Here is a 27,074-nt window from a genome sequence, read left to right on the forward strand (position 1 = left end):
AAAGAACCAGCAATTTAAAAAAAAAATACAAATTTTAGTTTTCTAAAATTTTGTTTTGTTTTTAAAATGTAATACTGCTATTTAACTTTTTTTTTTAAATTGTCGTGATTTAAAAATTTTTTTTGTATCAAGTGATTTGTTAAATGATTTGCACTTCAGGGCCACCATAGCTCTCCTCTTTTCCTTCACACACATTAGCGGCACCTTTTCAAAGACAGGAGCACGCGCAGGGTTAATAAACCTGACTTCTCATCAGCCAATGAGCTGATGAGATAGACATACCACACGTACTTCACGTGATCATTCGAAGAGGACCATGAGGAGTAATGGAGGGGTCTGGTGAAAACAGAAAGGTAAGCTTTTTAACTTGCTTCGTTCAAAGTACAGAAATTGTACCCAATTAAAGTCTGAAAGCGTTCTGATCCCCTCCTTATTGTCCTTTTTTGGGGAGACTTGTTAAAGTTAAAGTTTTGCTTTTGTTCACTGTAAAACAACAAGCTAGCGGTTTAGAAGCTAGCATGTTGCTGTCAGCTAGCATGTTATTGCTGTCAGTTAAATAACCCACGCACATATTTTTTCATAACATTTTATTTGTATTAATAAGCGGCAGAAGGTCTCATTTTTAGAGAAGGAGGGGGGGGGGCATACAAAGTAGGAAAGGTTAAAGATGTGTCTGCTTGCACTTTTCTGAGGCCTTTGATGGATTTCTAGATGCTGATTTGATGACTGAAAACATAAATCACAACCAACTCATTTTTGCTCCTGCTGCCTTTTTAAAACACAAACTAGCATATATGTTTTACTGGTTTGTTTTAACGTGCCTGCACCCTAAAACCCATTGCACCTCATGGTCGTGAAAATATGGTAATTTCAGGAAGCATGTTACTGCTGTAGGAGTTAAATACTTGGTAGGGCCTTTAAAAATGTGTGGCTATTTGAAATGAGGCTTAGTGTCCTATTTACAGCTTCCGATTTGTGAGGGCACTGAAGGAACATTCCACTACATTTTTGCGGACTGAGACCACCTAAGACCAGATCCTGTTCAGAAACCCCAGAACCTGGACTGCTCAAACCAGGATTAATTTATGCTTTAGATCAGGGGTGGCTAACCCTGGTCCTCAAGAGCCTCAACCCTGCCTGTTTTCCAGTTTCCCTAACCAGCTTGCTGTTGATTAGCTGACTGATTGAATGAACACACCTGATTTAGGTTTGTCAGCATCAAGCAGTCCAGAGAGAGCTGGAAAGAAGTCAGGGTTGAGGCTCTGGAGGATCAGGGTTAGCCACCCCTGTGTTATAGATATTATTTTAAAAGTGTTTGTCTGTTTGCTAAAATCCAAATATTTTGATAATAACAGAAAGGAGTCCAGAGACCCCAGAGAATAAGAGTAAAACCCAAGGATGAAGCGGTATACTATGCATCCAGGGGTAAGGACAGAGAAGGATTGGACGTGAAATTCATTAACTCTCTCAAAGGTGAGTTGCAAAGATTTCAAGATTTAAAAAAGTACTTCTTTTAAATACATATTGTGATTTACATTTTTACTTCTTCTGTTAGGTCGAGTAGTGTTTGCAAAGAGACACTTAGAACGAGGAGAATTTCTTGTTGAATACAGAGGGGATTTGATGGAAAAAAAGAAGTATGAAAGGAGAGTTAAACTGTACCACAAAGGCTTAAAAGTCTTCATGTTTGAGTTTTGTTACAATGGAAAACAGCTGTGGTATGTAAATCATGATATATTGATACACATATTTGTAAGGTTACTGGCACACAAAATGAAAAAATGCTAGTCTTATCTACTGAAATAAGAAATAGTCATTTCATTTAAAGTTAAGCAATCTTCTACATGGGAATTTTTCTAATTTCAGTATTGATGCAGCGAAAGAGGATGGCTCATTGGGAAGACTGGTCAATGATGACCATATCAACCCAAATGGCAAAATCAAAACGGTCACGGTGAAAGGACATCCTCATTTATGTGTTTTTGCAACAAAAGACATTAAACCAAAGGAAGCGATTACTTATAACAATGGAGACTCAGACTGGCCATGGAGAATGAAGGTAAATATAAAATAGAACTTCACAAAGCGGAAAAATATTAAAGCCGACAAAACTGTTATTATCTAAGTGAGTATTATTATAAATACTAACAACTAGTACTAGGGTGGATAGTGACAGTGGTAGATGAACTACACCGGTCTGCTAATTAAGTTAAGTATTGTGGAATTGCTGTTAATGTCTGTTACTTTCTTTTTGTTTACTCCAAGATTTCAGAAGACAAACATCCTGCTGATGACGATACACCAATTGCAACGACCTCACTCCCAGATGAGAAGCAGGTGATCATTAATGTGTTTTGACAACACATACAGAAAATATTGTCTCTGTAATTTATAGTGACAGGAGTAGACACAGTCCCTGCAAAGTGGTGTAGTATGACACAGACATTATGGGGACTGTTTAATGTAATAATCTGAATCTTACGTGTCCATGTGTAAATGTAACAGTCCCTTGAATGTAGGTTACTGTCTGGTGTACATGTTAGAGAGGACTCAGTGATAGTTTTGGTCATTGTTCATTTGGATCTTGTCAAGCAGTGATTCTCTCAATACCTTTGCTCAACATTGCTCTGTGGAAGGCCCCTCCCAAGAGTTATTTTTGTAAAAGTAGGTAAAGTATTGTGGAAATGCTGTTAATGTCTGTGTTTTTTTGTGTTTACTCCAAGATTTCAGAAGACAGACATCCTGCTGATGACGATACACCAAAGGCATCGACCTCACTCCCAGATGAGAAACAGGTGATCATTAATGTGTTTTGGTTGTTTTGACAACACATACAGAAAATGCTGTCTTTGTAATTTATAGTGACAGGAGTAGACACAGTCCCTGTAGAGTGGTGTAGTATGACACAGACATTGTGGGGACTGTGTGGTGTAATCATCTGAATTTTACGTGTCCATGTGTAAATGTAACAGTCCCTTAAATGTAGGTTACTGTCTGGTGTACATGTTAGAGGGGACTCGGTGATAGTTTTGGTCATTGTTCATTTGGATCTTGTCAAGCAGTGATTCTCTCAATACCTTTGCTCAACATTGCTCTGTGGAAGGCCCCTCCCAAGAGTTATTTTTGTAAAAGTAGGTAAAGTATTGTGGAATTGCTGTTAATGTCTGTGTTTTTTTGTGTTTACTCCAAGATTTCAGAAGACAGACATCCTGCTGATGACGATACACCAAAGGCATCGACCTCACTCCCAGATGAGAAACAGGTGATCATTAATGTGTTTTGGTTGTTTTGACAACACATACAGAAAATGCTGTCTTTGTAATTTATAGTGACAGGAGTAGACACAGTCCCTGTAGAGTGGTGTAATGTGACACAGACATTATGGGGACTGTTTAATGTAATAATCTGAATCTTACGTGTCCATGTGTAAATGTAACAGTCCCTTGAATGTAGGTTACTGTCTGGTGTACATGTTAGAGAGGACTCAGTGACAGTTTTGGTCATTGTTCATTTGGATCTTGTCAAGCAGTGATTCTCTCAATACCTTTGCTCAACATTGCTCTGTGGAAGGCCCCTCCCAAGAGTTATTTTTGTAAAAGTAAGTAAAGTATTGTGGAAATGCTCTTAATGTCTGTGTGTTTCTTTTGTTTATTCCAAGATTTCTGAAGACAGACATCCTGCTGATGACGATACACCAAAGGCCTCGACCTCACTCCCAGATGAGAAACAGGTGATCATTAATGTGTTTTGGTTGTTTTGACAACACGTACAGAAAATGTTGTCTTTGTAATTTATAGTGACAGGAGTAGACACAGTCCTTGCAAAGTGGTGTAGTATGACACAGACATTGTGGGGACTGTTTGGTGTAATCATCTGAATTTTACGTGTCCATGTGTAAATGTAACAGTCCCTTGAATGTAGGTTACTGTCTGGTGTACATGTTAGAGAGGACTCAGTGATAGTTTTGGTCATTGTTCATTTGGATCTTGTCAAGCAGTGATTCTCTCAATACCTTTGCTCAACAGTGCTCTGTGGAAGGCCCCTCCCAAGAGTTATTTTTGTAAAAGTAGGTAAAGTATTGTGGAATTGCTATTAATGTCTGTGCTTTTTTTGTGTTTATTCCAAGATTTCAGAAGAAAGACATCCTGCTGATAACGATACACCAATTGCATCGACCTCAGTCCCAGATGAGAAACAGGTGATCATTAATGTGTTTTGGTTGTTTTGACAACACATACAGAAAATGCTGTCTTTGTCATTTATAGTGACAGGAGTAGACACAGTCCCTGCAAAGTGTTGTAGTATGACACAGACATTGTGGGGACTGTGTGGTGTAATCATCTGAATTTTACGTGTCCATGTGTAAATGTAACAGTCCCTTAAATGTAGGTTACTGTCTGGTGTACATGTTAGAGGGGACTCGGTGATAGTTTTGGTCATTGTTCATTTGGATCTTGTCAAGCAGTGATTCTCTCAATACCTTTGCTCAACATTGCTCTGTGGAAGGCCCCTCCCAAGAGTTATTTTTGTAAAAGTAGGTAAAGTATTGTGGAATTGCTGTTAATGTCTGTGTTTTTTTGTGTTTACTCCAAGATTTCAGAAGACAGACATCCTGCTGATGACGATACACCAAAGGCATCGACCTCACTCCCAGATGAGAAACAGGTGATCATTAATGTGTTTTGGTTGTTTTGACAACACATACAGAAAATGCTGTCTTTGTAATTTATAGTGACAGGAGTAGACACAGTCCCTGTAGAGTGGTGTAATGTGACACAGACATTATGGGGACTGTTTAATGTAATAATCTGAATCTTACGTGTCCATGTGTAAATGTAACAGTCCCTTGAATGTAGGTTACTGTCTGGTGTACATGTTAGAGAGGACTCAGTGACAGTTTTGGTCATTGTTCATTTGGATCTTGTCAAGCAGTGATTCTCTCAATACCTTTGCTCAACATTGCTCTGTGGAAGGCCCCTCCCAAGAGTTATTTTTGTAAAAGTAAGTAAAGTATTGTGGAAATGCTCTTAATGTCTGTGTGTTTCTTTTGTTTACTCCAAGATTTCTGAAGACAGACATCCTGCTGATGACGATACACCAAAGGCCTCGACCTCACTCCCAGATGAGAAACAGGTGATCATTAATGTGTTTTGGTTGTTTTGACAACACGTACAGAAAATGTTGTCTTTGTAATTTATAGTGACAGGAGTAGACACAGTCCTTGCAAAGTGGTGTAGTATGACACAGACATTGTGGGGACTGTTTGGTGTAATCATCTGAATTTTACGTGTCCATGTGTAAATGTAACAGTCCCTTGAATGTAGGTTACTGTCTGGTGTACATGTTAGAGAGGACTCAGTGATAGTTTTGGTCATTGTTCATTTGGATCTTGTCAAGCAGTGATTCTCTCAATACCTTTGCTCAACAGTGCTCTGTGGAAGGCCCCTCCCAAGAGTTATTTTTGTAAAAGTAGGTAAAGTATTGTGGAATTGCTATTAATGTCTGTGCTTTTTTTGTGTTTATTCCAAGATTTCAGAAGAAAGACATCCTGCTGATAACGATACACCAATTGCATCGACCTCAGTCCCAGATGAGAAACAGGTGATCATTAATGTGTTTTGGTTGTTTTGACAACACATACAGAAAATGCTGTCTTTGTCATTTATAGTGACAGGAGTAGACACAGTCCCTGCAAAGTGTTGTAGTATGACACAGACATTGTGGGGACTGTGTGGTGTAATCATCTGAATTTTACGTGTCCATGTGTAAATGTAACAGTCCCTTAAATGTAGGTTACTGTCTGGTGTACATGTTAGAGGGGACTCGGTGATAGTTTTGGTCATTGTTCATTTGGATCTTGTCAAGCAGTGATTCTCTCAATACCTTTGCTCAACATTGCTCTGTGGAAGGCCCCTCCCAAGAGTTATTTTTGTAAAAGTAGGTAAAGTATTGTGGAATTGCTGTTAATGTCTGTGTTTTTTTGTGTTTACTCCAAGATTTCAGAAGACAGACATCCTGCTGATGACGATACACCAAAGGCATCGACCTCACTCCCAGATGAGAAACAGGTGATCATTAATGTGTTTTGGTTGTTTTGACAACACATACAGAAAATGCTGTCTTTGTAATTTATAGTGACAGGAGTAGACACAGTCCCTGTAGAGTGGTGTAGTGTGACACAGACATTATGGGGACTGTTTAATGTAATAATCTGAATCTTACGTGTCCATGTGTAAATGTAACAGTCCCTTGAATGTAGGTTACTGTCTGGTGTACATGTTAGAGAGGACTCAGTGACAGTTTTGGTCATTGTTCATTTGGATCTTGTCAAGCAGTGATTCTCTCAATACCTTTGCTCAACATTGCTCTGTGGAAGGCCCCTCCCAAGAGTTATTTTTGTAAAAGTAAGTAAAGTATTGTGGAAATGCTCTTAATGTCTGTGTGTTTCTTTTGTTTACTCCAAGATTTCTGAAGACAGACATCCTGCTGATGACGATACACCAAAGGCCTCGACCTCACTCCCAGATGAGAAACAGGTGATCATTAATGTGTTTTGGTTGTTTTGACAACACGTACAGAAAATGTTGTCTTTGTAATTTATAGTGACAGGAGTAGACACAGTCCTTGCAAAGTGGTGTAGTATGACACAGACATTGTGGGGACTGTTTGGTGTAATCATCTGAATTTTACGTGTCCATGTGTAAATGTAACAGTCCCTTGAATGTAGGTTACTGTCTGGTGTACATGTTAGAGAGGACTCAGTGATAGTTTTGGTCATTGTTCATTTGGATCTTGTCAAGCAGTGATTCTCTCAATACCTTTGCTCAACAGTGCTCTGTGGAAGGCCCCTCCCAAGAGTTATTTTTGTAAAAGTAGGTAAAGTATTGTGGAATTGCTGTTAATGTCTGTGCTTTTTTTGTGTTTATTCCAAGATTTCAGAAGAAAGACATCCTGCTGATAACGATACACCAATTGCATCGACCTCAGTCCCAGATGAGAAACAGGTGATCATTAATGTGTTTTGGTTGTTTTGACAACACATACAGAAAATGCTGTCTTTGTCATTTATAGTGACAGGAGTAGACACAGTCCCTGCAAAGTGTTGTAGTATGACACAGACATTGTGGGGACTGTGTGGTGTAATCATCTGAATTTTACGTGTCCATGTGTAAATGTAACAGTCCCTTAAATGTAGGTTACTGTCTGGTGTACATGTTAGAGGGGACTCGGTGATAGTTTTGGTCATTGTTCATTTGGATCTTGTCAAGCAGTGATTCTCTCAATACTTTTGCTCAACATTGCTCTGTGGAAGGCCCCTCCCAAGAGTTATTTTTGTAAAAGTAGGTAAAGTATTGTGGAATTGCTGTTAATGTCTGTGTTTTTTTGTGTTTACTCCAAGATTTCAGAAGACAGACATCCTGCTGATAACGATACACCAATTGCATCGACCTCAGTCCCAGATGAGAAACAGGTGATCATTAATGTGTTTTGGTTGTTTTGACAACACATACAGAAAATGCTGTCTTTGTCATTTATAGTGACAGGAGTAGACACAGTCCCTGCAAAGTGTTGTAGTATGACACAGACATTGTGGGGACTGTGTGGTGTAATCATCTGAATTTTACGTGTCCATGTGTAAATGTAACAGTCCCTTAAATGTAGGTTACTGTCTGGTGTACATGTTAGAGGGGACTCGGTGATAGTTTTGGTCATTGTTCATTTGGATCTTGTCAAGCAGTGATTCTCTCAATACCTTTGCTCAACATTGCTCTGTGGAAGGCCCCTCCCAAGAGTTATTTTTGTAAAAGTAGGTAAAGTATTGTGGAATTGCTGTTAATGTCTGTGTTTTTTTGTGTTTACTCCAAGATTTCAGAAGACAGACATCCTGCTGATGACGATACACCAAAGGCATCGACCTCACTCCCAGATGAGAAACAGGTGATCATTAATGTGTTTTGGTTGTTTTGACAACACATACAGAAAATGCTGTCTTTGTAATTTATAGTGACAGGAGTAGACACAGTCCCTGTAGAGTGGTGTAGTGTGACACAGACATTATGGGGACTGTTTAATGTAATAATCTGAATCTTACGTGTCCATGTGTAAATGTAACAGTCCCTTGAATGTAGGTTACTGTCTGGTGTACATGTTAGAGAGGACTCAGTGACAGTTTTGGTCATTGTTCATTTGGATCTTGTCAAGCAGTGATTCTCTCAATACCTTTGCTCAACATTGCTCTGTGGAAGGCCCCTCCCAAGAGTTATTTTTGTAAAAGTAAGTAAAGTATTGTGGAAATGCTCTTAATGTCTGTGTGTTTCTTTTGTTTACTCCAAGATTTCTGAAGACAGACATCCTGCTGATGACGATACACCAAAGGCCTCGACCTCACTCCCAGATGAGAAACAGGTGATCATTAATGTGTTTTGGTTGTTTTGACAACACGTACAGAAAATGTTGTCTTTGTAATTTATAGTGACAGGAGTAGACACAGTCCTTGCAAAGTGGTGTAGTATGACACAGACATTGTGGGGACTGTTTGGTGTAATCATCTGAATTTTACGTGTCCATGTGTAAATGTAACAGTCCCTTGAATGTAGGTTACTGTCTGGTGTACATGTTAGAGAGGACTCAGTGATAGTTTTGGTCATTGTTCATTTGGATCTTGTCAAGCAGTGATTCTCTCAATACCTTTGCTCAACAGTGCTCTGTGGAAGGCCCCTCCCAAGAGTTATTTTTGTAAAAGTAGGTAAAGTATTGTGGAATTGCTGTTAATGTCTGTGCTTTTTTTGTGTTTATTCCAAGATTTCAGAAGAAAGACATCCTGCTGATAACGATACACCAATTGCATCGACCTCAGTCCCAGATGAGAAACAGGTGATCATTAATGTGTTTTGGTTGTTTTGACAACACATACAGAAAATGCTGTCTTTGTCATTTATAGTGACAGGAGTAGACACAGTCCCTGCAAAGTGTTGTAGTATGACACAGACATTGTGGGGACTGTGTGGTGTAATCATCTGAATTTTACGTGTCCATGTGTAAATGTAACAGTCCCTTAAATGTAGGTTACTGTCTGGTGTACATGTTAGAGGGGACTCGGTGATAGTTTTGGTCATTGTTCATTTGGATCTTGTCAAGCAGTGATTCTCTCAATACTTTTGCTCAACATTGCTCTGTGGAAGGCCCCTCCCAAGAGTTATTTTTGTAAAAGTAGGTAAAGTATTGTGGAATTGCTGTTAATGTCTGTGTTTTTTTGTGTTTACTCCAAGATTTCAGAAGACAGACATCCTGCTGATAACGATACACCAATTGCATCGACCTCACTCCCAGATGAGAAACAGGTGATCATTAATGTGTTTTGGTTTTTTTGACAACACATACAGAAAATGCTGTCTTTGTAATTTATAGTGACAGGAGTAGACACAGTCCCTGCAAAGTGGTGTAGTATGACACAGACATTGTGGGGACTGTTTGGTGTAATCATCTGATTCTTACGTGTCCATGTGTAAATGTAACAGTCCCTTGAATGTAGGTTACTGTCTGGTGTACATGTTAGAGGGGACTCGGTGATAGTTTTGGTCATTGTTCATTTGGATCTTGTCAAGCAGTGATTCTCTCAATACCTTTTCTCAACATTGCTCTTTGGAAGGCCCCTCCACACACACACACACAGATAGGTACTGTAGATGGATACTACAGACAGATTTTTGAATTTTGCATGGCAATATGGTTAAATTACCAGGTCCATTTATTCATTTTTCCAAAACTTTTTACATCTGATAAAAAGGCAAACCACAGGTATTACTCTTCATAAAAGAATTTCAAAACAGAAAAATAGATTTTCAAAAAATATAATCAAATTACAAATTTGGCATGCTACACAGAGATGTTACTTTTTTATAGGAAGTTGTAGTGTTTGTAGTAAATAACAAAATGTTTCATTCTCTTTGCAGAGCTTCCAACATAAAGTGGGTTCTTCATCAGCTTCATCATTTGAAAAATGTGCATTCTGTCATGGCCCCTTAAGTGCCAGGAAATGGATTTGTGTCAAATATAAAGGTGAGTATTTTTCGTTTAAGTTGGACTTCGTACATGGTCACTTAAAAATTTCTTTAATGGAGTTGTCTTTTTTAAGGGGACAGTTAAGAAATAAATAATTACATGTCTGTAGATGATGTTCACAAAAACACAGGTCATTGTAAAACGTGTCAAAGACAGTTCTAGATATTTTACCAGATTTTGCTCCATTTGTAATTCTTTTTCTGCTCTAAAATTAATAAGTTTGGCATTTTCTTGCTTTCTTAATTGTACTTAACAGAATGCAAATGAACATGTTAGACAAGAGCCGTCATTGTTACAGAACAAATTTTAAGTCTGACAGGTGACTCCGGCTCAGTGACAATCAGCTGTTTTTTAAGTACGTCACATACAACCAACTGATGACAACTCTGAAGATGGGACGCTTCCGTTGAAGCTCTTGTTTTTATAGTTTAGCACAGTAAAACAGTGAAAAATGTCTTAATTTAGTCTTGATCAATTAATTAATTGCTCTCTCTCTCTCGCTCTCTCTCATATCCCCTAAACCCCTCCCTCTTTGTAGCCCTCCCTGAAAATTATGCTGAGATGGAAGATCCACGTAGAAAGCAAAAACGTCCATGGTCTCCCAAAGAAATTGCAGCTGTGATGAGGCATTTCCAGGAACACATTGCTAATGGAAAGCTGGCTACTGTTGTTGAAATCAAACAGTGTAGGAGTGGTGAGCATCCTACACTAGCTAGTCGCCCAGTCCAAAACATAATAGACTTTGTCAGAAATCGTGGCCTGATTCAAAAAAGGAAAAAACAGCAAAAGGAAAACAGCTGTTGAATGAATAAGCATAGTTTGAAGAATATATGTTACAAGTTTGTTGAAGAGAAGACAGGTGGCCAAAAAGTTAGGAGACATTTATGATCTGTTTCACCATTGTTCAAAATAAACTTGGCTGTTCAGTGCCAGATTGGGATTTTTTGTGTTCATTCATCTATATATAAAAATGTATTTACAATTTAAAGTAACAGAATGAATATAATCTTCAGGGCTCTCGTTCAGTTTCCTGCCAGACAGGGCTTGTGCACAGTCAGCTTGTTCACAAGAAAATGTACTGATTTAAATCACAAGTAAGAACTTAAGAAATGCATATTTATTATGAAACCAAGACATTTTAAGCCTTATTATCCTTCATGATATAATAGCCAGCAAGTTTCTTTTAGCTGTTTCTGCACAACTCTGAAGTATAAATGAGTGCTATGTGACACTGAAGCACAAGAAACATACCACTGGAATGATCATGTTATTTACTAGAACAAAGTTTACAATAATGTGTGACTTTAAGTTACACATGTTTCCAGTCATTTTTTTGATTATGAATAAATGTATATAGTGGATGTATATCAATAACTTCAATTTTCTTTACCAAAGCCCTGGCATTTAAATTCACTCCAGTGGTGTCCTTGTTTTTTTTCCAGAATAGCTTGGGATAATGTGAGTAGTATATTCCCCAAACAGAATGTTGACATTGCAGTGTTTATATGATAAAAGGCATTTGTGTTTGACCCCACAATGGACTGGGGTGCATTCCTTTGGAGCATTAAAGCCATTGTCTTTACAATGTTCATAGTCCTTGAAATGTCTGTTTTTGTCATAGGCGGGACTTAATAACCTAATTATACATGTCCTCATAAGTATGCATAAAGTCAGATAGCTACAGTTCTGGTTGTGTTGCGTGTAAACTAAATTTGAAGTGATTTCTTTGTTTTATGACCCAAAATAGATTTTTTTAAGTATTTAATTTCTTGGTAGAAAAGACAGAAAGTGGGGTCCTTATAATTAACCAACAAACTTGTTTCTGAAAAATGTCCTTGCAAACCACAGTAACCTGTAGGTGTGTGTGTGTGTGTGTGTGTGTGTGTGTGTGTGTGTGTGTGTTAGCCCGGGGGCGGTGCTGGCAGCCCATGCTCTTCCTGGAAGCCTCTTTACATCTGTATTTTTGTACATTTATTTCCAAATGCAGAATACTAATAGTAAAACGGTGTAAAAAAAAGAGAGAGAGAGACAAACACAATAATACAAAGCTTTGCTCCCTTCCACTGTCTGAAACTACTCCTTGGTGAATTAAAAACAGCAATTTTTTCTGTTGTTTAGGAGCATCACTTTTTATTTTGCACATTTCTTTACAATCAGTTGTGTTGCCAAGGACACAATTTCCCCTCCTCTGACCTGTGACTAAAGAAAAATAACTATTTCAGGTGTTTGAACAGACATAAAAAGAGTGGGGGAAAAACATTTGTCAAAAAATATGCTGCGATTCATTACTTTAATTGTTTATTATAAATATATGTCTGAACGGTTTATACGTTTTAAGGCAAATTCAAATTAAAGAAGTACAAATGCCACGTCTGCTACCAGGAACATTGGTTTTGAGGATGCTGTCTCCATGCTGCTTTAGCTGAGTTTAGTCATCATCAGACAGTGAGGTTTCCTGTTCAGACAATCATTCCGGTGTGTTGACTCACATCACTGAAGAACGCAGGTCTTTCTTTTTGAATGTTTGCCCCGAACCTTTGCTCCTGCGCAGAAAAGGAGCAACAACGAACATGAGAGGTTATAAAGGCTGCAAAGCACATAGAATCTTTAGCAGAAAAAACATGAGAAGAATTTTTCACAAGTTATAGAGGTCAAATGAAGCACAGTGAAAAAAACTGTGACTCATAAGCCTCATTATTCAGTAAAAACTAAACCTTTTCTGCTTAAACCTGACTCTTCTATGTGTCCACTGCTTATTAATGTGGACCCTCGTGGAGAAATGAGAGTTATTGGGATTAATGCAACCACGAGGGGCCACAATCTAGTCTGTTCGTGTCACAAGTCCAGGTAAACGCAGAGGCTTGTGACAGGAAGGGCATCTGAGGTCAAACCAAAGCACATCACAGGCAGGGAAGAGGATGGAGGGAACACAGCTGCAAGCACAGCTGGGTGGAGATTTGTAAAGACAAATAAGAAAAGCTTAGAAATCTGTTTAATTTCTGCAGTTTCACATTTTGGCCAATATTTTGATTTTAAGATGAAATATCTGCACAGATCTAAAAAAAAGGACCCAAATGTTTTTGGTCTGCTCCCTCATGGAGACCCTTCTAATCGGTCTCATCTCTCTGCTTTCGTTTCACCATATACTCTACCTGATTTAGCCTTTAATGTCTTTGAAGGTCCTGGACTGCCGGTCTGGTCCTCTTTGGTGCTTGGCACTTCTAAGGAGGCGATCAGCTCGTAGTCATCCTCCTGTGTTGACTCTTCTGAGTTGGAGTGTTGTCTTTTGATTCCTTCCTCTGTGCTGAGCTGGACTTCCTCCCGTACAGCAGGACCTCTTGTTACGGTGTCAGAACCCAAATTAGCCTCAGAGACCTGGGCTTTGTCCTGGCTCTGATCCTCCTCTGTCTCAGCAGCAGCAGCAGCGACAGCTGCACAAAAATTCTCGGCACTTGAAGGATCTTTGTTGGATTCTGCAGATTCAGGTTTTGTATCTGTGGAAACCAGGAGCTTCTCTGAGGGCATCTGGGGTTGGGTGGAGGTGTCAGACTGGTCCTGTTCTTTGCCAGGTTTAGGTAATCTTGGCTCTGGATCTGCGGAGACCTCAAGTGTCTGTATGGACTCACAAGATTCCCTTATAGGATCAGGAACATCTGTCATCCTCCTTACAGTGGGACGTCCTGGAGACGGAAACAAGCATCAGTAATGAGAACAACGGGCGCCAAATGTCTGATGTCCATCTCAGTCGTCCTCACCCTGGAATCTGCCGCTTCTTCTGCTTCCTGATCTGGTCTTCTTCAGGCTGTAACCTTTCCTGATCTCAGCCAGCAGGTTATCAACAATGCAGCCTTCGTCCTGCCTATCCACATCCCTCCTAACTGAGAAATGAGTACAAACAACGTTTGTGTCTTACTGCTCGGCAGCAGCCTGTGTTAAGGTGGAATTGCAGACTAACTGATCTGGTTGGTTGGTTCTCCTTTGAGTTTTCTCTCCTCTTCTCGTTTCTTCCTCTTCTTCTCCTGCTCTCTTCGATTTTCATTATCCTGATGAATGAAAAGAGTTCACAATCACATCAGAAACATTGGTGTCAGCAGATAACTGGATAAAATAATGATTGCTAATTTTTGCTGATAAGAACATTTCTGCCCAACAATAAATATTCACATCTAAATGTAAATCATGAAAACAGCCATCTCAGAAGTACAAACTACTATGGTGTTGATCATTTGGCGTTTAAGGCTCTGCGTTCACATTCGTGTCATCTCAAATAATAACCGAGTGGTGTCAGTCTGCATCTGTGCTTTCGTCGCAGGCTAATGAAATAAACTGAAAACCTGCCCCCCCCCCTTGTTTCCCAATATCAAATTAAATGTCCCAAATCTCCGGAACACAGTTGTTATTATTTTTCTTTTTTTTAGAAATGAGCCAAAAAGAATCACAGAAGGGTCCTGGGACATTATTGCCACAGGTTCACTAAGGTTAATAACAGAATTTAGCCAACCATAATCAAAAAATCATACAGTTATTCAACAGAGCTGGGGGCCACATATTGATTTCATGAAAGGAACCTGCGGGCTGATGGAAATTTGAATGCGGACCACATTTGCTCCACAGGCCGGACTTTGGACATGCCTGGTCTAAACTTTCAGATCTGAAGTGATGCCATCTGATATATTGCTTTTAAAAAGGTGTCCACTGGTGAGTTTCCATCTTTTCTTATATTCAATTCAATTTTATTTATATACCCCAATAATTACAGCAATAGTCAGCTCAATGGGCTCCAAGAGACAATTTTTATTCAGAGTTACCCAGTCAACATGTGTGGGGTCCCACATAGGGACTCGGTGGGCTACTTAGATTACAAATGGGCAGACAGCAAACAGACCAAGTTTGGGTTCCATGTGAATGTAGTAACATTAGCTACCCCATGAGGTAAAAGGATAGTGGAGATGTCAAATTAAAGTAGGTTTATGAATAGTTTATTAATCCCTGAGGGTAAATCAGGTGTTACATGAAGTCTTCTTATCACATCCTGCAGAGATTCATCACAGCTGTGAGGAGGATCTCCTGCAGCTGAACAAAGCTCTGACTGAAGACGCTTGAGTTATCGTGTTATGAAGATGATGGTGGAGGTTTTCCACCACCGTTTCAATCTAATGAAGGCTCCTTCTCTGGATGATCAGCTCCAGAGCAGCAACCAGAACACAGCCAGACCTCTTCATCACTTTGTTCAGCCTCTTGAAGTGGTTGATGCTGCTGCTATAGGTTGGTCCTTCTTGGACCCCATGTAGGCATTCACAGGTGGAGGTGGTGTCACCAAGGAAACCACAGACATGGGACCCATTTTCTGTTTACCAGTAACATTGAAGTGGTGGTGGAGCCACAAAGGGTGTTAAACAACGTAAAGTATATTATAAACAATCTAATGTATGTCCTGCATATGTCCTCTACATCAGGAGACTTGGTGGTGGATTGAAGAAGTTCAGGAGTTTGGTAAGGAGAAAACGTTTGCTAAGAAGAAGTGGAACTCTGAAAGAAGGCAGGTGTACAGGGAGATGGTAAAGGTTAAATAAAGGTCGAATGAGGACTTGAACAGGGTGGACAGAAAGGAAGGAGAGGAGGATCTGTACAGGTGAGACAGAGAAACAGATGGAAAGATGTTCATCAAGTTAGGATGATCAAGGACAGAGATGGAAATGTGTTGACAGGTTCTACAAGTGTGATGGAAAGATGGAAGGAGAACTTTGAAGACCCAATGAATGAAGAACTTGTCAGAGAGCAAAGAGGAGAAGAAGAGCAGGAAATACCAAAGATCAGGAAGAATAAGAGGAGGAAGAGTAGAAAGACAGTTGGTCCTGAGAACATTCCTGTGGAGGTCTGGAAGAGTCTAGAAGATGTTTGTATGTTTCTGACTGTTTAAGAAGATCTTGGAGAGGAACGGAGGAGAAACTCTCTGGTTCCATTTTCAAGCAGAATAAGAAGATGATCAGAGAAACTATAGAGGAATAACAGCTGATGAGTCACCAATAAGTCATTGGAAAGAGTAAAAGAAGCCAGACTGAAGCCAGAAGAGGACATTGTGAACAGCAGTATGGTTTCATGCAAGACAGAGAACCACAGATGTAAAATTTGCTTTGAAGAAACTTCTGGAGAAGAACAGAGAAGGTCAGAAGGGGCTGCATTGCTTCTTTGCAGGTCTAGAGAAAGTCTATGACTGGATCTAGAGAGAAGAGCTGTGGTCTGCAGATACAGAGAAGAACGTTGGAGAACAGAGGAGAAGACAGGGGTGGGACTGTACCAAGGATCAGCTTTAAGTCCTTACTTGTTTGCTGTGGTGAGAGCAGCCATGCTGTTAGAAGTGTAGCAGGAAAAATCTGCAAGTCAACTATGATGCAGCTGCATGTTGCTATAAAAATTCAGTGCATAAGGCGGCAAAATAACCAAATATAAACATGTCTGTCATGTGCAAAAATTTGTCCAAATATAAGCATGCTTGCTTTGTGGGCATGAGCCATGTGACAGCAGGAAGGTTGAAAAAAGAATAAATACCTACATAAAAACCAACTTTATTAAGGTTACCTGCTACAACAGAACTCTCCAAAAGAGCCAATACCCACCTATTTAACTGTAACCCACCTTAATGGCTTGGATGAACTGACCCCTGAAGGTCCGAATGGTGCCAAAGAGGTCATCCAAGGAAAACCTGCTGCCGTCCTCACACAGGTAGTCAGCCAGGTCACGCTTCCTGCCCTCTATTGAGGACAACACCTGCTGAAGCTGCTGGCACGCCCTCAGACTGTCCTGCAGTCACACAACAGATGAAGAAGACATGTCTGACACACATGATTGGTGGGGGGTGGAGTCCACAGTGTCTCACCTGGATAATGGACAAGTACTGCTCCTTTATATCTTCAGAGGAAGAAGATACGTCGTTCTGGGAATTTTTCAGCCGAGTGATGAGGTTGTTTGCTTCAGCCTCGATGGCCTCTGTGTTCACTCTGTACACACAGAGCAGAACACGCTTTCACCTGAGACTCCTGTGGTTAATGATGACATTCATGCAGCAGCAGAAAGCAGCCTGAACAGTGGTCAGTTTACCCAGCAGCCTTTTCACACAGCTCCAAGTCTTCAGGCAGGTGCAGCAGGTCAGGATGGTTTTTTTCCACCTCCTGACAGTCACACAAACACCAGTGGTCACTTAGGGTCTCTGGGAGTGCACACATTTCTCAGAAGCAGTCCAAGCAAAGTCTCCGGTTGGTACCTCCAGGATATGATGCAGCAGCGTGATCCTGGACTGACTGGCTTTGGTTTCTGTCAGTTTTAGCAGAGTGCTGATCTTAAAACCTTCGGCATTCCCAGTGTGAGTTCCCTGACAGAGAGAGCCACAGTGAACACTCCACCCCATCCGTCCGTCCTCACGGTTTCTGATGTGTGTGTCACGCTATAATAACTTTTGGTCGTGTGTGGGAAGCTTCAGGTATATAAAAAAGATTTGAGAGAAGGTTCTCACGTAGTTAAGAAAGTTTCCAACACTGAGGATGAGCTTACAGAAGCTGGGCAGCCGGGTGCTCTCCCTCACACCTGAAGAACACAACAACTCCAATTAGAGCTCCAAAACACAAACACCAGCTCTGTTGATGAGTGCACGCACGTGTGTGTGCTGACGTGGATGATATGTGTTTATGTGGGTGTGCCTGTATGCACTTGTGTGTGTGCGAGTGCACACCGTATGACCGTACATCAGCATGTGTGTGCATAAATGTTTGTGTGAGTGGGCATGTGTCTGTGTGTGCTTGTCTATTTGTGTGTGCCTGTTAAAGTGTGTGCATGCAGTTGTGTGTGCGTGTTTGAACGGACTCTTGCAGGCTCGGTCCAGCAGTTCAGCTTTGGGTCTCAGCGTTTCCAACACAGAGCCACTTTCCTCACACAGCAGCATGCATTCCACCCTTAGCTTGTAACTGCAAGACACAACACACATGAGTGGACCTGCACAGCTCGCTGAGAGGACCTGACTCACAACTGTCCCCTCCCTCATACTTTGGGACTTCCAGCAGCTGCAGGTAAAACTGGTCCACAGTTGCCATCCTGTCCTTGTCCGCCTGGTGAGACTTCAGGTTTTCCACCTGAAGATGAACAAAGCAGCTGACCTTTACTATAAGACGGGGGGAAGAAACAAACAGCAGGCGAACACAGAGCTGCTGGCTATAAAGGAATGGGACAAGTGACCTAAAACCTTATTGATTTCACTGTAGAATGTGATCTACACTCCTATCTGAACATTAGAAGACCCAAAAGAACCTTAAGTGTGCAAGTCTTTGGGGAACAGAAGGAACAAAAGGAGCTAGGCATCAATGTTGGGGCAAATAGAGAATCTCTGCACCGAGTGGATTTCATGAGGATTGTCAGACTTTTGTGTAAAACCCTTTAGTTTGGATTTGCTGCAGTTAACAAAGAAGACACAAGAGGAAGAGAAATGTTCAGCATTTGAAATGAACGTTCAGTTTATAAATCTAAAGACAAATAGATGAGTCTTTTTTCTTTTTCTAGTTCCTTCAGCACTGTAGCAAAGGCTTTGGATGGGGACTTTAGTCGAGGGGGGGGGGGGTAGTGCTCAATCAGGCCAATCAGGGATATGAAAAGACAGTTCAAGTGTTTGTGTTCAGAAATGTTATCTGCATGTGAAGGAAACACTTTGACTCATGTGCCTCCACCATCACAGTTACAGCTCCGATTGTATCGATTGTAACAAAAGTGTTATGAATCGTAGTCAAAGTCTCTGTTTGAGTTATTTCATTTCAAAAATCACTTACTAAGTGGTTGTTAAAATGAACACATCCATGAATAAATGTGTGTCATGAATAAATCTTCTAGTCCGAGACATAAAGTATAGTTTGTTTTTTGGTTTGGAAACCTCATCATTGTTCTTCTGCAGCGTAAACCTGTTTGAACCAAACTCGACCTTCTGGTTTACAAAGTTCTGACCTCATGTTTCTCTGGAAGCAGTTTTTTCAGCTGTTTCAGGACTTCCACATCGAACATGGATCTGTCTCCTCTCTGGATCATGGACACAAACTCCACATGGGAGCTGCATGTGAGAAACACAAAGGAGACGGCTGTTAAACCACAGCTGAGGCCAGCTCATGAAAAAGTCCGACATTTCTAAACTAACTATTCTGGATTTTGCAGATATATGGTCAATGCAAAACTTAGTTTAATTGGGGGATTAGATATTATAAATTCATATGGTTATTAGTTGAAATAAATACTGTGGAACTCTGTGTGATGAAGAAGGTCAACAGAAACAGAGACGGTACAGCTGTGAAGACATGGTGGAAAACTAGAGATCAGCACATGTAGATGTGGGCTATCAGGTGTCTGCTGGCTAGAACAGGTAAGGCGGGGTGTGGAGAGTAACAGGTGCGGGTGAGTTTGTGTTGACAGGAAAATTCACCATTTGAACTGCTTGAGGAAGATGTTGAGGCTCAGGCTTTTCTTGGCATCGATGAAGGAAATCTGAAACATATCAGATGGTGTGAAAAGCCAAAATGTGAAGACACCACTCCATGGTCCAGAGGTTTGGCTGGGTCATTCCTTAAAGGAGATCCCATGACAGCGAGACAGGCCGGCTTTCTCAGCATTTGCTGAAGCGTCGGCAGCATACGTCACATCAAACATCTAGTGTCCTAGTAGTCTGTACAAATGTTTATTCAAGCGTCTTTACCTGTTCATAAAAGCATCCACTGTTCAAACTGTGCAATGGGTGGATCTTCCTCCACCTTCGACATTAACTCTGAGCCTCTACGCTGTTCATGAATCATCTAATAGAGTTTGGCATAGGGGCTTGAAAAGGAGCTACAAGAGCAGCATCAGATGTGCCTCAGCTATTGCTGCACACCCAACAGTACATCTGTCTTCTTACAAAGAATGACTAAAAAAAATAATCCAATACCTGTTTGGGCTCAGTTTTGGTTTTGGTTCTGGTTTTGGTCTCAGTCGGAGGGAAGCTGAAAAGTTGCTCAATGCTGCAGTAATCTGGCTCCACAAACTCTGAAGGATCCAAAGTCCACAAAGACTGATGATCTACAAACAGACGGAAGAGTTCTTGTCCCAATCCAGCTCAATAGACGCCATTTAACATCAGAACCAGAACCAGCTCACCTGTCACCACCCTAGGCGGAAGTTTCTGCCAGTTCAGCTTCTTCATTCTAAGGCTGGGGCAGGGGACAGGGCTCATGTGAGAGGAGGGGGAGTAAGGCGAGCTGCCAACAACGTGAGCCTCACGAGCAGTAATGATGGTCCCCGACGTTGGAGGGGGAGGAGGCAGTGGAGGAGAGGCACCTGTGCCAGGTAAGGGTGGTGGGGGAGGGGGAGTCATGCCGGGTAAAGGAGGGGGAGGGGGAGGAGCACCTGTGCCAGGTAAGGGTGGTGGAGGAGGAGGGAGAGGAGCACCTGTGCCAGGTAAGGGTGGTGGGGGAGGAGCACCTGTGCCAGGTAAGGGTGGTGGGGGAGGAGGGGGAGGTGGGGGAGGAGCACCTGTGCCAGGTAAGGGTGGTGGAGGAGGAGGGGGAGGAGCACCTGTGCCAGGTAAGGGTGATGATGTGGGGTCAGCAGCAGGAAGGGGGCCCTGCAGCTGGGCCTGAATCGCCCTGTCCATTGTTTGGACCCTGTGATTGGCTGAAGAGGGCTTTTGAGGGAGGAGCCTTTCCAGGACAGAGGCTGCAGAATCGGATGGAGCTAGAAAAGAGGAGTCAGGTAAAATCCTCTTTCATCAGACCAGGGGACTGATGCTTAAGTCAGACTCACACTCGTCAGACAGCAGCGTGGCTCGTCCAGCCAGATTCTCCAGGGCCGACCATATGTCGCATCTCTCCGGATCCACCAACAGCAGGGCCTGAAGCATGGACAGCAGGTGGACGCCAGACGGATTGGTGGACACCTGGACACCAACCAGACAACGACAGGATGTGATGGTAGTTTCTGAGAATTCTCTGCAGCAAAAGTTTAACATGTTTTGTCGCATCTAGCTTCACGGCTAAATAACCAACAACAGTCCTGCGTCAAGAGACCGCGGGTATGTCTGCGCTGAACTACAAACCTGTGGATATTCTGTGTGAAATTAGTGGAATGGTGATGAATTGGGGCGGTGGTAGTGCAGTCGATTGGAAGGTCACAGGTTCAGTTCCCGCCCTGCACGTGCATGTTTTAAAGTGTCCTTGGGCAAGACATTGAGCCCCACATCGGTCCTGGTGGTTGAGTTTGGCGCCATTGGAGCCGCCATCAGTATGTGTAAATGTGTGTGACTGTAAAGCTCTTTGGGCCTTCAAAGCAGGTAGAAAAGCTCTCTATAAATATCCCCCATTTACCATGAAGGGAGTGTTAGGTCAAGTGTGAAGACATGGAGGAGGAGAGGAGTTCCAACGCCATACCTTAGCTAAAAGTGAAGTGAAGACCTGCTCATGGCTGCTCATGTCAATCCCTCCATACAGCTTTTCCATCTCCTCCTCATCCTCTGCCATAGAATCTTGAAAATCATCACATTGGATGTTCAGATCCACATCCTCCGTCTCCCTGGAGACAGAAAACAGAGATGCATCCCGTTCTGATGGAAGCAGCTGGACTGTGGAAGAAGGTGAGCTCATACCTCATTCTGTGGAGCAGATCCAACAGCTGCAGACCTGGAATATTACAGTTTTCAGTTAAACTAAATCTCAATGATTGGACAGATGAGTCTGACAAACATGCTTTGGTTTTTCTCCAGGTTTCCTGACACAACAACGTTTTGTGTGTGCCGCCATCTGCAGGAGTCCATTCAGGAGCTGCACTAAAGCTAGCAAGAGCTTCTCCAGAACGTCTCTGAGACAGTTTTGTCTGTTTTCCTCCATTCCTGTTGGAACCGTTAAAAGCCAAAATCCATATTCTGTTGTTGGAGCCATTGACCCGATCCTGTGGTCTTATGACAGATGCTCCAGAGTTTTTGTTTCTCAGTTTGGCTGCCCTGTTCTAGTCCTCTCTGACCCCAAACTCGATACCCCCAACTGTTGTGTAAGACACGGACACAACCTCAGTTTTGAATCTGTGCTTAACAATAAACTAAGGCGGGGGGGGGCATATCCAGAATATTCCCCGTTCTAGCAGGTTCTCATTGGCTGGACACTCTTGGTCATCTGTGTTCTCCACACACACACACACACACACACTGATGTCGGTCCTGCACATCAGTTTACATGTTCTGAATGCCTCCAGCTGCTTTTCTTCAAAAATGTCTTCTGAAACTGAATGCAGAGCCTGATGATGGGCCCCAATGTTGTCAAAACTCGTTAAAATGCTTCTTAATGGCCTGAATAAATTACAGAAAAATAGTCTGGATTTTTTCCCCCATCATCTAAAAGTAAATCCCTCAGAAAGAACCTCTGGGTGGACAGGATGAGATGGCTGAGAAGACCGGCCCTGTTTTAGGCCCAGATCTCCTCATTTAACTGGGATAGTCAGCGTGTGAGCAATGACAGCGTACCGATGAATTCTTGCCGCAGTCTGTTCCTGCTGAGCAGCTCCTCTTGTTCCAACAGGAGCACGTTGACCATGGTCATCAGTGTCACCATGTATGGCACATTGTCAGTGGCCTGAAGCTCATTCACAATCACGCTGAAGCGGTACTGCTGCAACTTCAGGCTCTGGACACAAACACAGAGGACCACACACACACACACACATGGGTTCACTTGGCTTGTTTTATCTTGTGCAGAATTTGAAAAGGTGGATAGGAAAAAGGTGGGATTAGATGGAGCTGAGGACTGCGCCATGAAAGAGGAGCCTTAGATAGAGAAATGGTTTTATGCAGTATTGTCCAAAACAAACAGGTATTATGTGCAGCTGAGGAGGTTTGTGTTCCAACATCTGGGCAGGGGTTTCTGAGGGATCAGATGTTTCGCTGAAGAGCAAAGTAAAGAAAACAGAAGATGGCTGAGAAGGAGCAGGAGGAGGATGAGGTGTGACCTTGTAGTGGCTGAAGGCATCCAGAGTCAGCTCCCATCCCCGAGGGTGGAAGAGAGAGAGCGCCGTCAGCAGCTCAAACACCTGCTTCTTTACCATCAGGTTAGACGTGTCCAGAGCTGCAGAGAAGCAGGGCAGGGGTGAAAAAAACCCATCTGAACTTCCGTAAGGTCAGAAGAAAACAAGCTAGTCACGTGTCTTGGTGCAGTAGCCATCATTAAATCCTTTGCTTTTTTATTATAGTGCCATTAGTGCAAAAACAATTTGTGATGCTGATAGCTGAAGCTTATTTCTGACACTTAAAAGATGATTTCACACTGAAATCTACAAAGTAGATCTTTTCTGAGACTACAAAGTCTCCCAGTTAAAAAGCAAAAGCTTCATTACAAGGAAAATCTGAAGAGGAAACAAACAATAAATGTTAAAAATTTGGATAAACCCAAATTTTGCACAAAAAATATGAAAACATTTAAAAAATATATAAGAATAGAAGCATACAAAACAAACATAAAGCCAGAAAATTATCTTAAGCCGCTGATGCTAATACAGCTGAAAGTTAAATAAATGTTCATAAAATCTAAAAAAAAAAAAAAAAAAAAGGATTCTGAATAACATCAGAACTAAGCCTATAACATGTCATCCACAGAAACCTGTTCTAGATTCAGATTTAAAGCACAGAGGAACCTGAGGTGGAGCTCAGATTGTTCCTGCGGTACTTCTGCTGTGCCCTTTGTGCAAACATGCATCTTTAGGGTTAGCAGTGATGTTCTGGACCCACAGAACCGGCCGTCTCGTCTTCACCCACCCTGAATCAGGTTCCTGATATGAATCTGGTTGTCCAGGATGAAGTGAAGCCCTGAGGAGGAGTTCATGATGGCACGAACACATCCCACGCAGGTGAGCTGCAGCAGAGCGTCCGACATGCGAGCACAGCCACGACCCGACAGCTTCTCCAGCGCCTCCATCAGGAGATCCAGACCATGCATTTCCAGGAACTGAACCATCCAAGACTCGTTGCTGGACTCGAGACGGCGCTTCAAACCTGAGTAGTTCACCTCTGTAGGGACCTGGATACACGGCAGTTTCTATCACTGAAAGAACTCTGAGCTTCAGACCTGGACAGTGTCAGAATCAGGGAGGAGCCAGCAGCTGTACCTGCAGCAAGCGAATGCACAGCTCAGGTTCGGCGTTCTCCATGTTTGCCTCCAGCATGGCGTCTGCGTCTGAAGAAGGGCTTTTGGTTACACGGCCCTTTAACACCTCCCATTTGGTTTTGGAAGCCATGATGATGGAAGCCTGCAGAGAAGAGACAAACGTTTTTCAGTGTTCTGAGAACTTCACAGCTGCAGACAAAAGCAGACAGACCGGCTGTAAAACTGCACATATTGTTGATTACAAAAAAGCCACAGCCAGCAGCGTGCGGATGGAAATGCCCCTCTAGCAAGGAACTGGAGTTGCTGTTGTGTGTGCTGTGGAAGGAATGTGTGCAGAGGCTGCCTGTCTACAAGAAAAGGGTTCCAGTTGACCTGCGGCTCTGGTTGGATCACTCAGTCACAATGGGACGTCTTCATTGATATCATCATCATAGAGGAGACAATGCTCTACTGTTGCACATTCCTAGAATGACTGTGTCCAAAAGCCGTCCAATGAATGACAACAATAAAGGCAGAAGACAACTGGTTGGAAGTGTTGGAAGATCTGAGAAGAACCGCCGTCAGATGAAGAAATGAGAGTTTGAGGGTTTGGAGGAGCAGGCATTACGGTTCACCTCTCCTGGTCTTCAAAGCTTTCACATTCAGGCTTTTAGCAAACATCTGATATCTCAACTTAGGAGTTTGTAGAGGATTTGAAATGCTGACACAGGAAGAACAGCATTTTCTGAAAAAATGAAAGTAAGATAATCCTGAAGATTCTAAATGACTAAAAGAATAACTTGGATTAATTCAACAAAACCTAAACACGCTGTCCATCCTTAGGTTTCTTCCACTTATCCAGGACCATGTGACGGAGCAGAAGTCAAAGATGCCCAGCCTCCTCCTCCAGCTCATCTGAGGGAGTCTAGAGGCATTTCCAGGCCAGTCCAGAGACATGGTCTGTCCCGCATGTCCTCCGTTTTCGTCAGGGTGTCTATCAAAGTGACATGTCAGGGTCACCTCCCCATGAAGGCGTCTAGACCGGATGCCCGAGCCACATCATCTGGCTCCCCTTGATGTAGAGGAGAAGCGGTTCTACTCCGAACTCTCAGGTGACCGAGCTTCTCCCCCCCCCATCTCTGAGGGAGCGCCCAGCCACCCTACGGAGGAAGCTCATTTCAGCCGCTTGTATTCAGGACCTGGTTCTTTGGGTCATGACCCAGAGCTCATGACCATAGGTGAGTACTGGAACCAAGATCAACCAGTAAATTAAGACCTTTGCTTCCTGGCTCGGCTCTCTCTTCACCACGACGGACCTCTCCAGTACTCTGGAAAAAACAGGGAGGCTTTATTGGTCCAATTCCCCTGATAATTGGAACACACCATCCGGTCCCCCTTCTAGAAAACAGAAACCACCATGGGATGCCGCCGACATTCCAGTTTGATCAAATGAAAGGAAAAGGTAGGAATGTGCTGAAGGGTTTTGTGAGAATGACAGTAACTTCTGCTGGCAACACCCTGAAATTATCGATGAGGAAAGATCAGCAGACAGTCTGACGCATGCGCCTCAGGAATGTGGATGTGTTTCAACAAGTCCAGGTCAGTGGAGGGACAGCCACCAAACTCCTTCAGGACGGACGAGCTGCTGCCAAATAGGAGACGGGTGTGTGCGGGTCCTCCACCGCGTTCCGGAAGGAACAACAACAACAACAAGCGACACCCCCAAATCCCGCCCAGCTGCTGCCCCTCACACCTGCGCGTCAACAGCTGACTAACCGGCAGACAGACCGACGGTCCGCTGAAGGCTCACATCGATCAGTGGGTCATGAGACCGTTTGGGTTCGACCGTTGGACCGGAAAGATCCCGTTAGTTAGTTACGACCACAAAAGAGGAGAAATTTTTAATAATATGAAATAATTTCTAATATGAAACTTTCATATTAGAAGTCAACTTTTGAAAGAAAAGTTGACTTTTGATCGGTCCCGAACCGGATCCCGAACCCCGACCCGGTGCCATTCGTTTAGAGAAACACTTTCCCCAAGAGGCTGTTAAACCCCCCCCCCGAGACGAACAGAACCGGCACAAAAAGCGGGGGGGGAGGCTCCGTCTCGTACTCACCCAGCTAATGATGCGGGGGGGGGGTTGTCACGGCTTCAGGCTGTGGGTCTAAACTTTGGTGACAGTTATACCGACGTTGACTTGCTGCTTCTCCGCGCGCGTCTGAGCGCGTGCCTCTCCGTGGTTCCGATCAACGGACCGGCATCAGACTAAGAGGGCGGTGCGGAGCAGGGGCGGGTTAAGCCACGCCCCCACACTCATCTAAAGTTGGAAAAGGTGCGTTTCCGGTGGCCCTGCGTGAGGGACTGAGGGAGCTGAACGTCACAACGCACAACTGAGCTGCTGGGACGAAGCCTGCAACATCTGTGCAGAGGTTTGGCGCTCCCTTCAGCTCGTTAGGTTGTCTAGCGGTGGGGGAGGAGCTAAACCTACCTGTTCTGTTATTTACATCAAACTGCAGATTCATAATACAAAGTCTGAAGTGAGCCTGATCATTTTTAGCTAAGTTCTGCCCTGCAGACAGCTTGACCTCAACTTTCAGCGCCGCTGATCAGCTAAAGAAGGACATAGACCTTAATCTAATGTCTGCAGACACAACAGTGAACAGAACTATAAACTCTGTTTAAACCCAGAAGAACGGCTGTAGATCCAGCAGAAGAAGCAATACCAACCTTGGTCATTCGACAGAATATGGACCCTTTTTATTTTTACTTTACAGCATTACCTTATTATATAAAAAAATAAAAAAATAATAAATGATTAATCAATTATTGAAAATGGTTAAATTGAGTGATTTCTAATGATATTACTTCACTTGCTCCAAATATTGA

General features: G+C 42.6%; 2 protein-coding genes across 19 annotated transcripts in view; one reads left to right on the forward strand and one right to left on the reverse strand.

Moving 5' to 3' along the window:
* Positions 1-26,447, reverse strand: part of LOC101164771 (inverted formin-2) — a 53,515-nt gene extending 27,068 nt beyond the window's left edge. Inside the window, exons 1-24 of one of the 3 annotated variants that reach the window (XM_023953035.1) lie at positions 26,305-26,447; positions 24,208-24,348; positions 23,858-24,119; positions 23,056-23,171; positions 22,574-22,733; positions 21,704-21,737; positions 21,489-21,630; positions 20,866-20,998; positions 20,221-20,796; positions 20,012-20,142; positions 19,514-19,575; positions 19,045-19,147; positions 18,100-18,185; positions 17,920-18,020; positions 17,573-17,643; positions 17,324-17,431; positions 17,161-17,231; positions 16,940-17,060; positions 16,699-16,863; positions 14,018-14,105; positions 13,818-13,940; positions 13,215-13,742; positions 12,552-12,605; positions 12,044-12,261 (exon numbers count right to left, since the gene is read on the reverse strand). In XM_023953035.1, the coding sequence (XP_023808803.1) occupies positions 12,553-12,605; positions 13,215-13,742; positions 13,818-13,940; positions 14,018-14,105; positions 16,699-16,863; positions 16,940-17,060; positions 17,161-17,231; positions 17,324-17,431; positions 17,573-17,643; positions 17,920-18,020; positions 18,100-18,185; positions 19,045-19,147; positions 19,514-19,575; positions 20,012-20,142; positions 20,221-20,796; positions 20,866-20,998; positions 21,489-21,630; positions 21,704-21,737; positions 22,574-22,733; positions 23,056-23,171; positions 23,858-24,119; positions 24,208-24,336 (3,363 nt within the window). In that variant the 5' untranslated portion in view covers positions 24,337-24,348; positions 26,305-26,447 and the 3' untranslated portion in view covers positions 12,044-12,261; position 12,552. Of the gene's footprint in view, positions 1-12,043; positions 12,262-12,343; positions 12,606-13,214; positions 13,743-13,817; positions 13,941-14,017; positions 14,106-16,698; positions 16,864-16,939; positions 17,061-17,160; positions 17,232-17,323; positions 17,432-17,572; positions 17,644-17,919; positions 18,021-18,099; positions 18,186-19,044; positions 19,148-19,513; positions 19,576-20,011; positions 20,143-20,220; positions 20,797-20,865; positions 20,999-21,488; positions 21,631-21,703; positions 21,738-22,573; positions 22,734-23,055; positions 23,172-23,857; positions 24,120-24,207; positions 24,349-26,304 lie in introns of those variants that run through there. The other 2 variants (XM_023953036.1, XM_023953034.1) reach the window with 2 other exon arrangements.
* Positions 116-11,002, forward strand: LOC111947076 (TRIO and F-actin-binding protein-like). Of its 16 annotated transcripts, XM_023953037.1 has the most exons (22): positions 118-353; positions 1,356-1,473; positions 1,556-1,718; positions 1,867-2,059; positions 2,266-2,337; positions 2,724-2,795; positions 3,191-3,262; positions 3,659-3,730; positions 4,127-4,198; positions 4,594-4,665; positions 5,062-5,133; positions 5,530-5,601; positions 5,997-6,068; positions 6,465-6,536; positions 6,933-7,004; positions 7,400-7,471; positions 7,867-7,938; positions 8,335-8,406; positions 8,803-8,874; positions 9,270-9,341; positions 9,954-10,059; positions 10,601-11,002. In XM_023953037.1, exons 1-22 carry the CDS (start codon positions 327-329, stop codon positions 10,864-10,866), a joined length of 2,025 nt encoding a protein of 674 aa, XP_023808805.1. In that variant the 5' UTR covers positions 118-326; the 3' UTR covers positions 10,867-11,002. The 16 variants fall into 16 exon arrangements, with proteins under 16 accessions (XP_023808812.1, XP_023808813.1, XP_023808809.1 ...); XM_023953044.1 differs by lacking the exon at positions 8,335-8,406 and having other exon boundaries at positions 116-353; XM_023953045.1 differs by lacking the exon at positions 5,062-5,133 and having other exon boundaries at positions 116-353.
* Positions 26,448-27,074: the final 627 nt, after the last annotated feature.

Source organism: Oryzias latipes, chromosome 24 (genome assembly GCF_002234675.1).
Source record: "Oryzias latipes chromosome 24, ASM223467v1".
Classification (NCBI taxonomy): Eukaryota; Metazoa; Chordata; class Actinopteri; order Beloniformes; family Adrianichthyidae; genus Oryzias; species Oryzias latipes.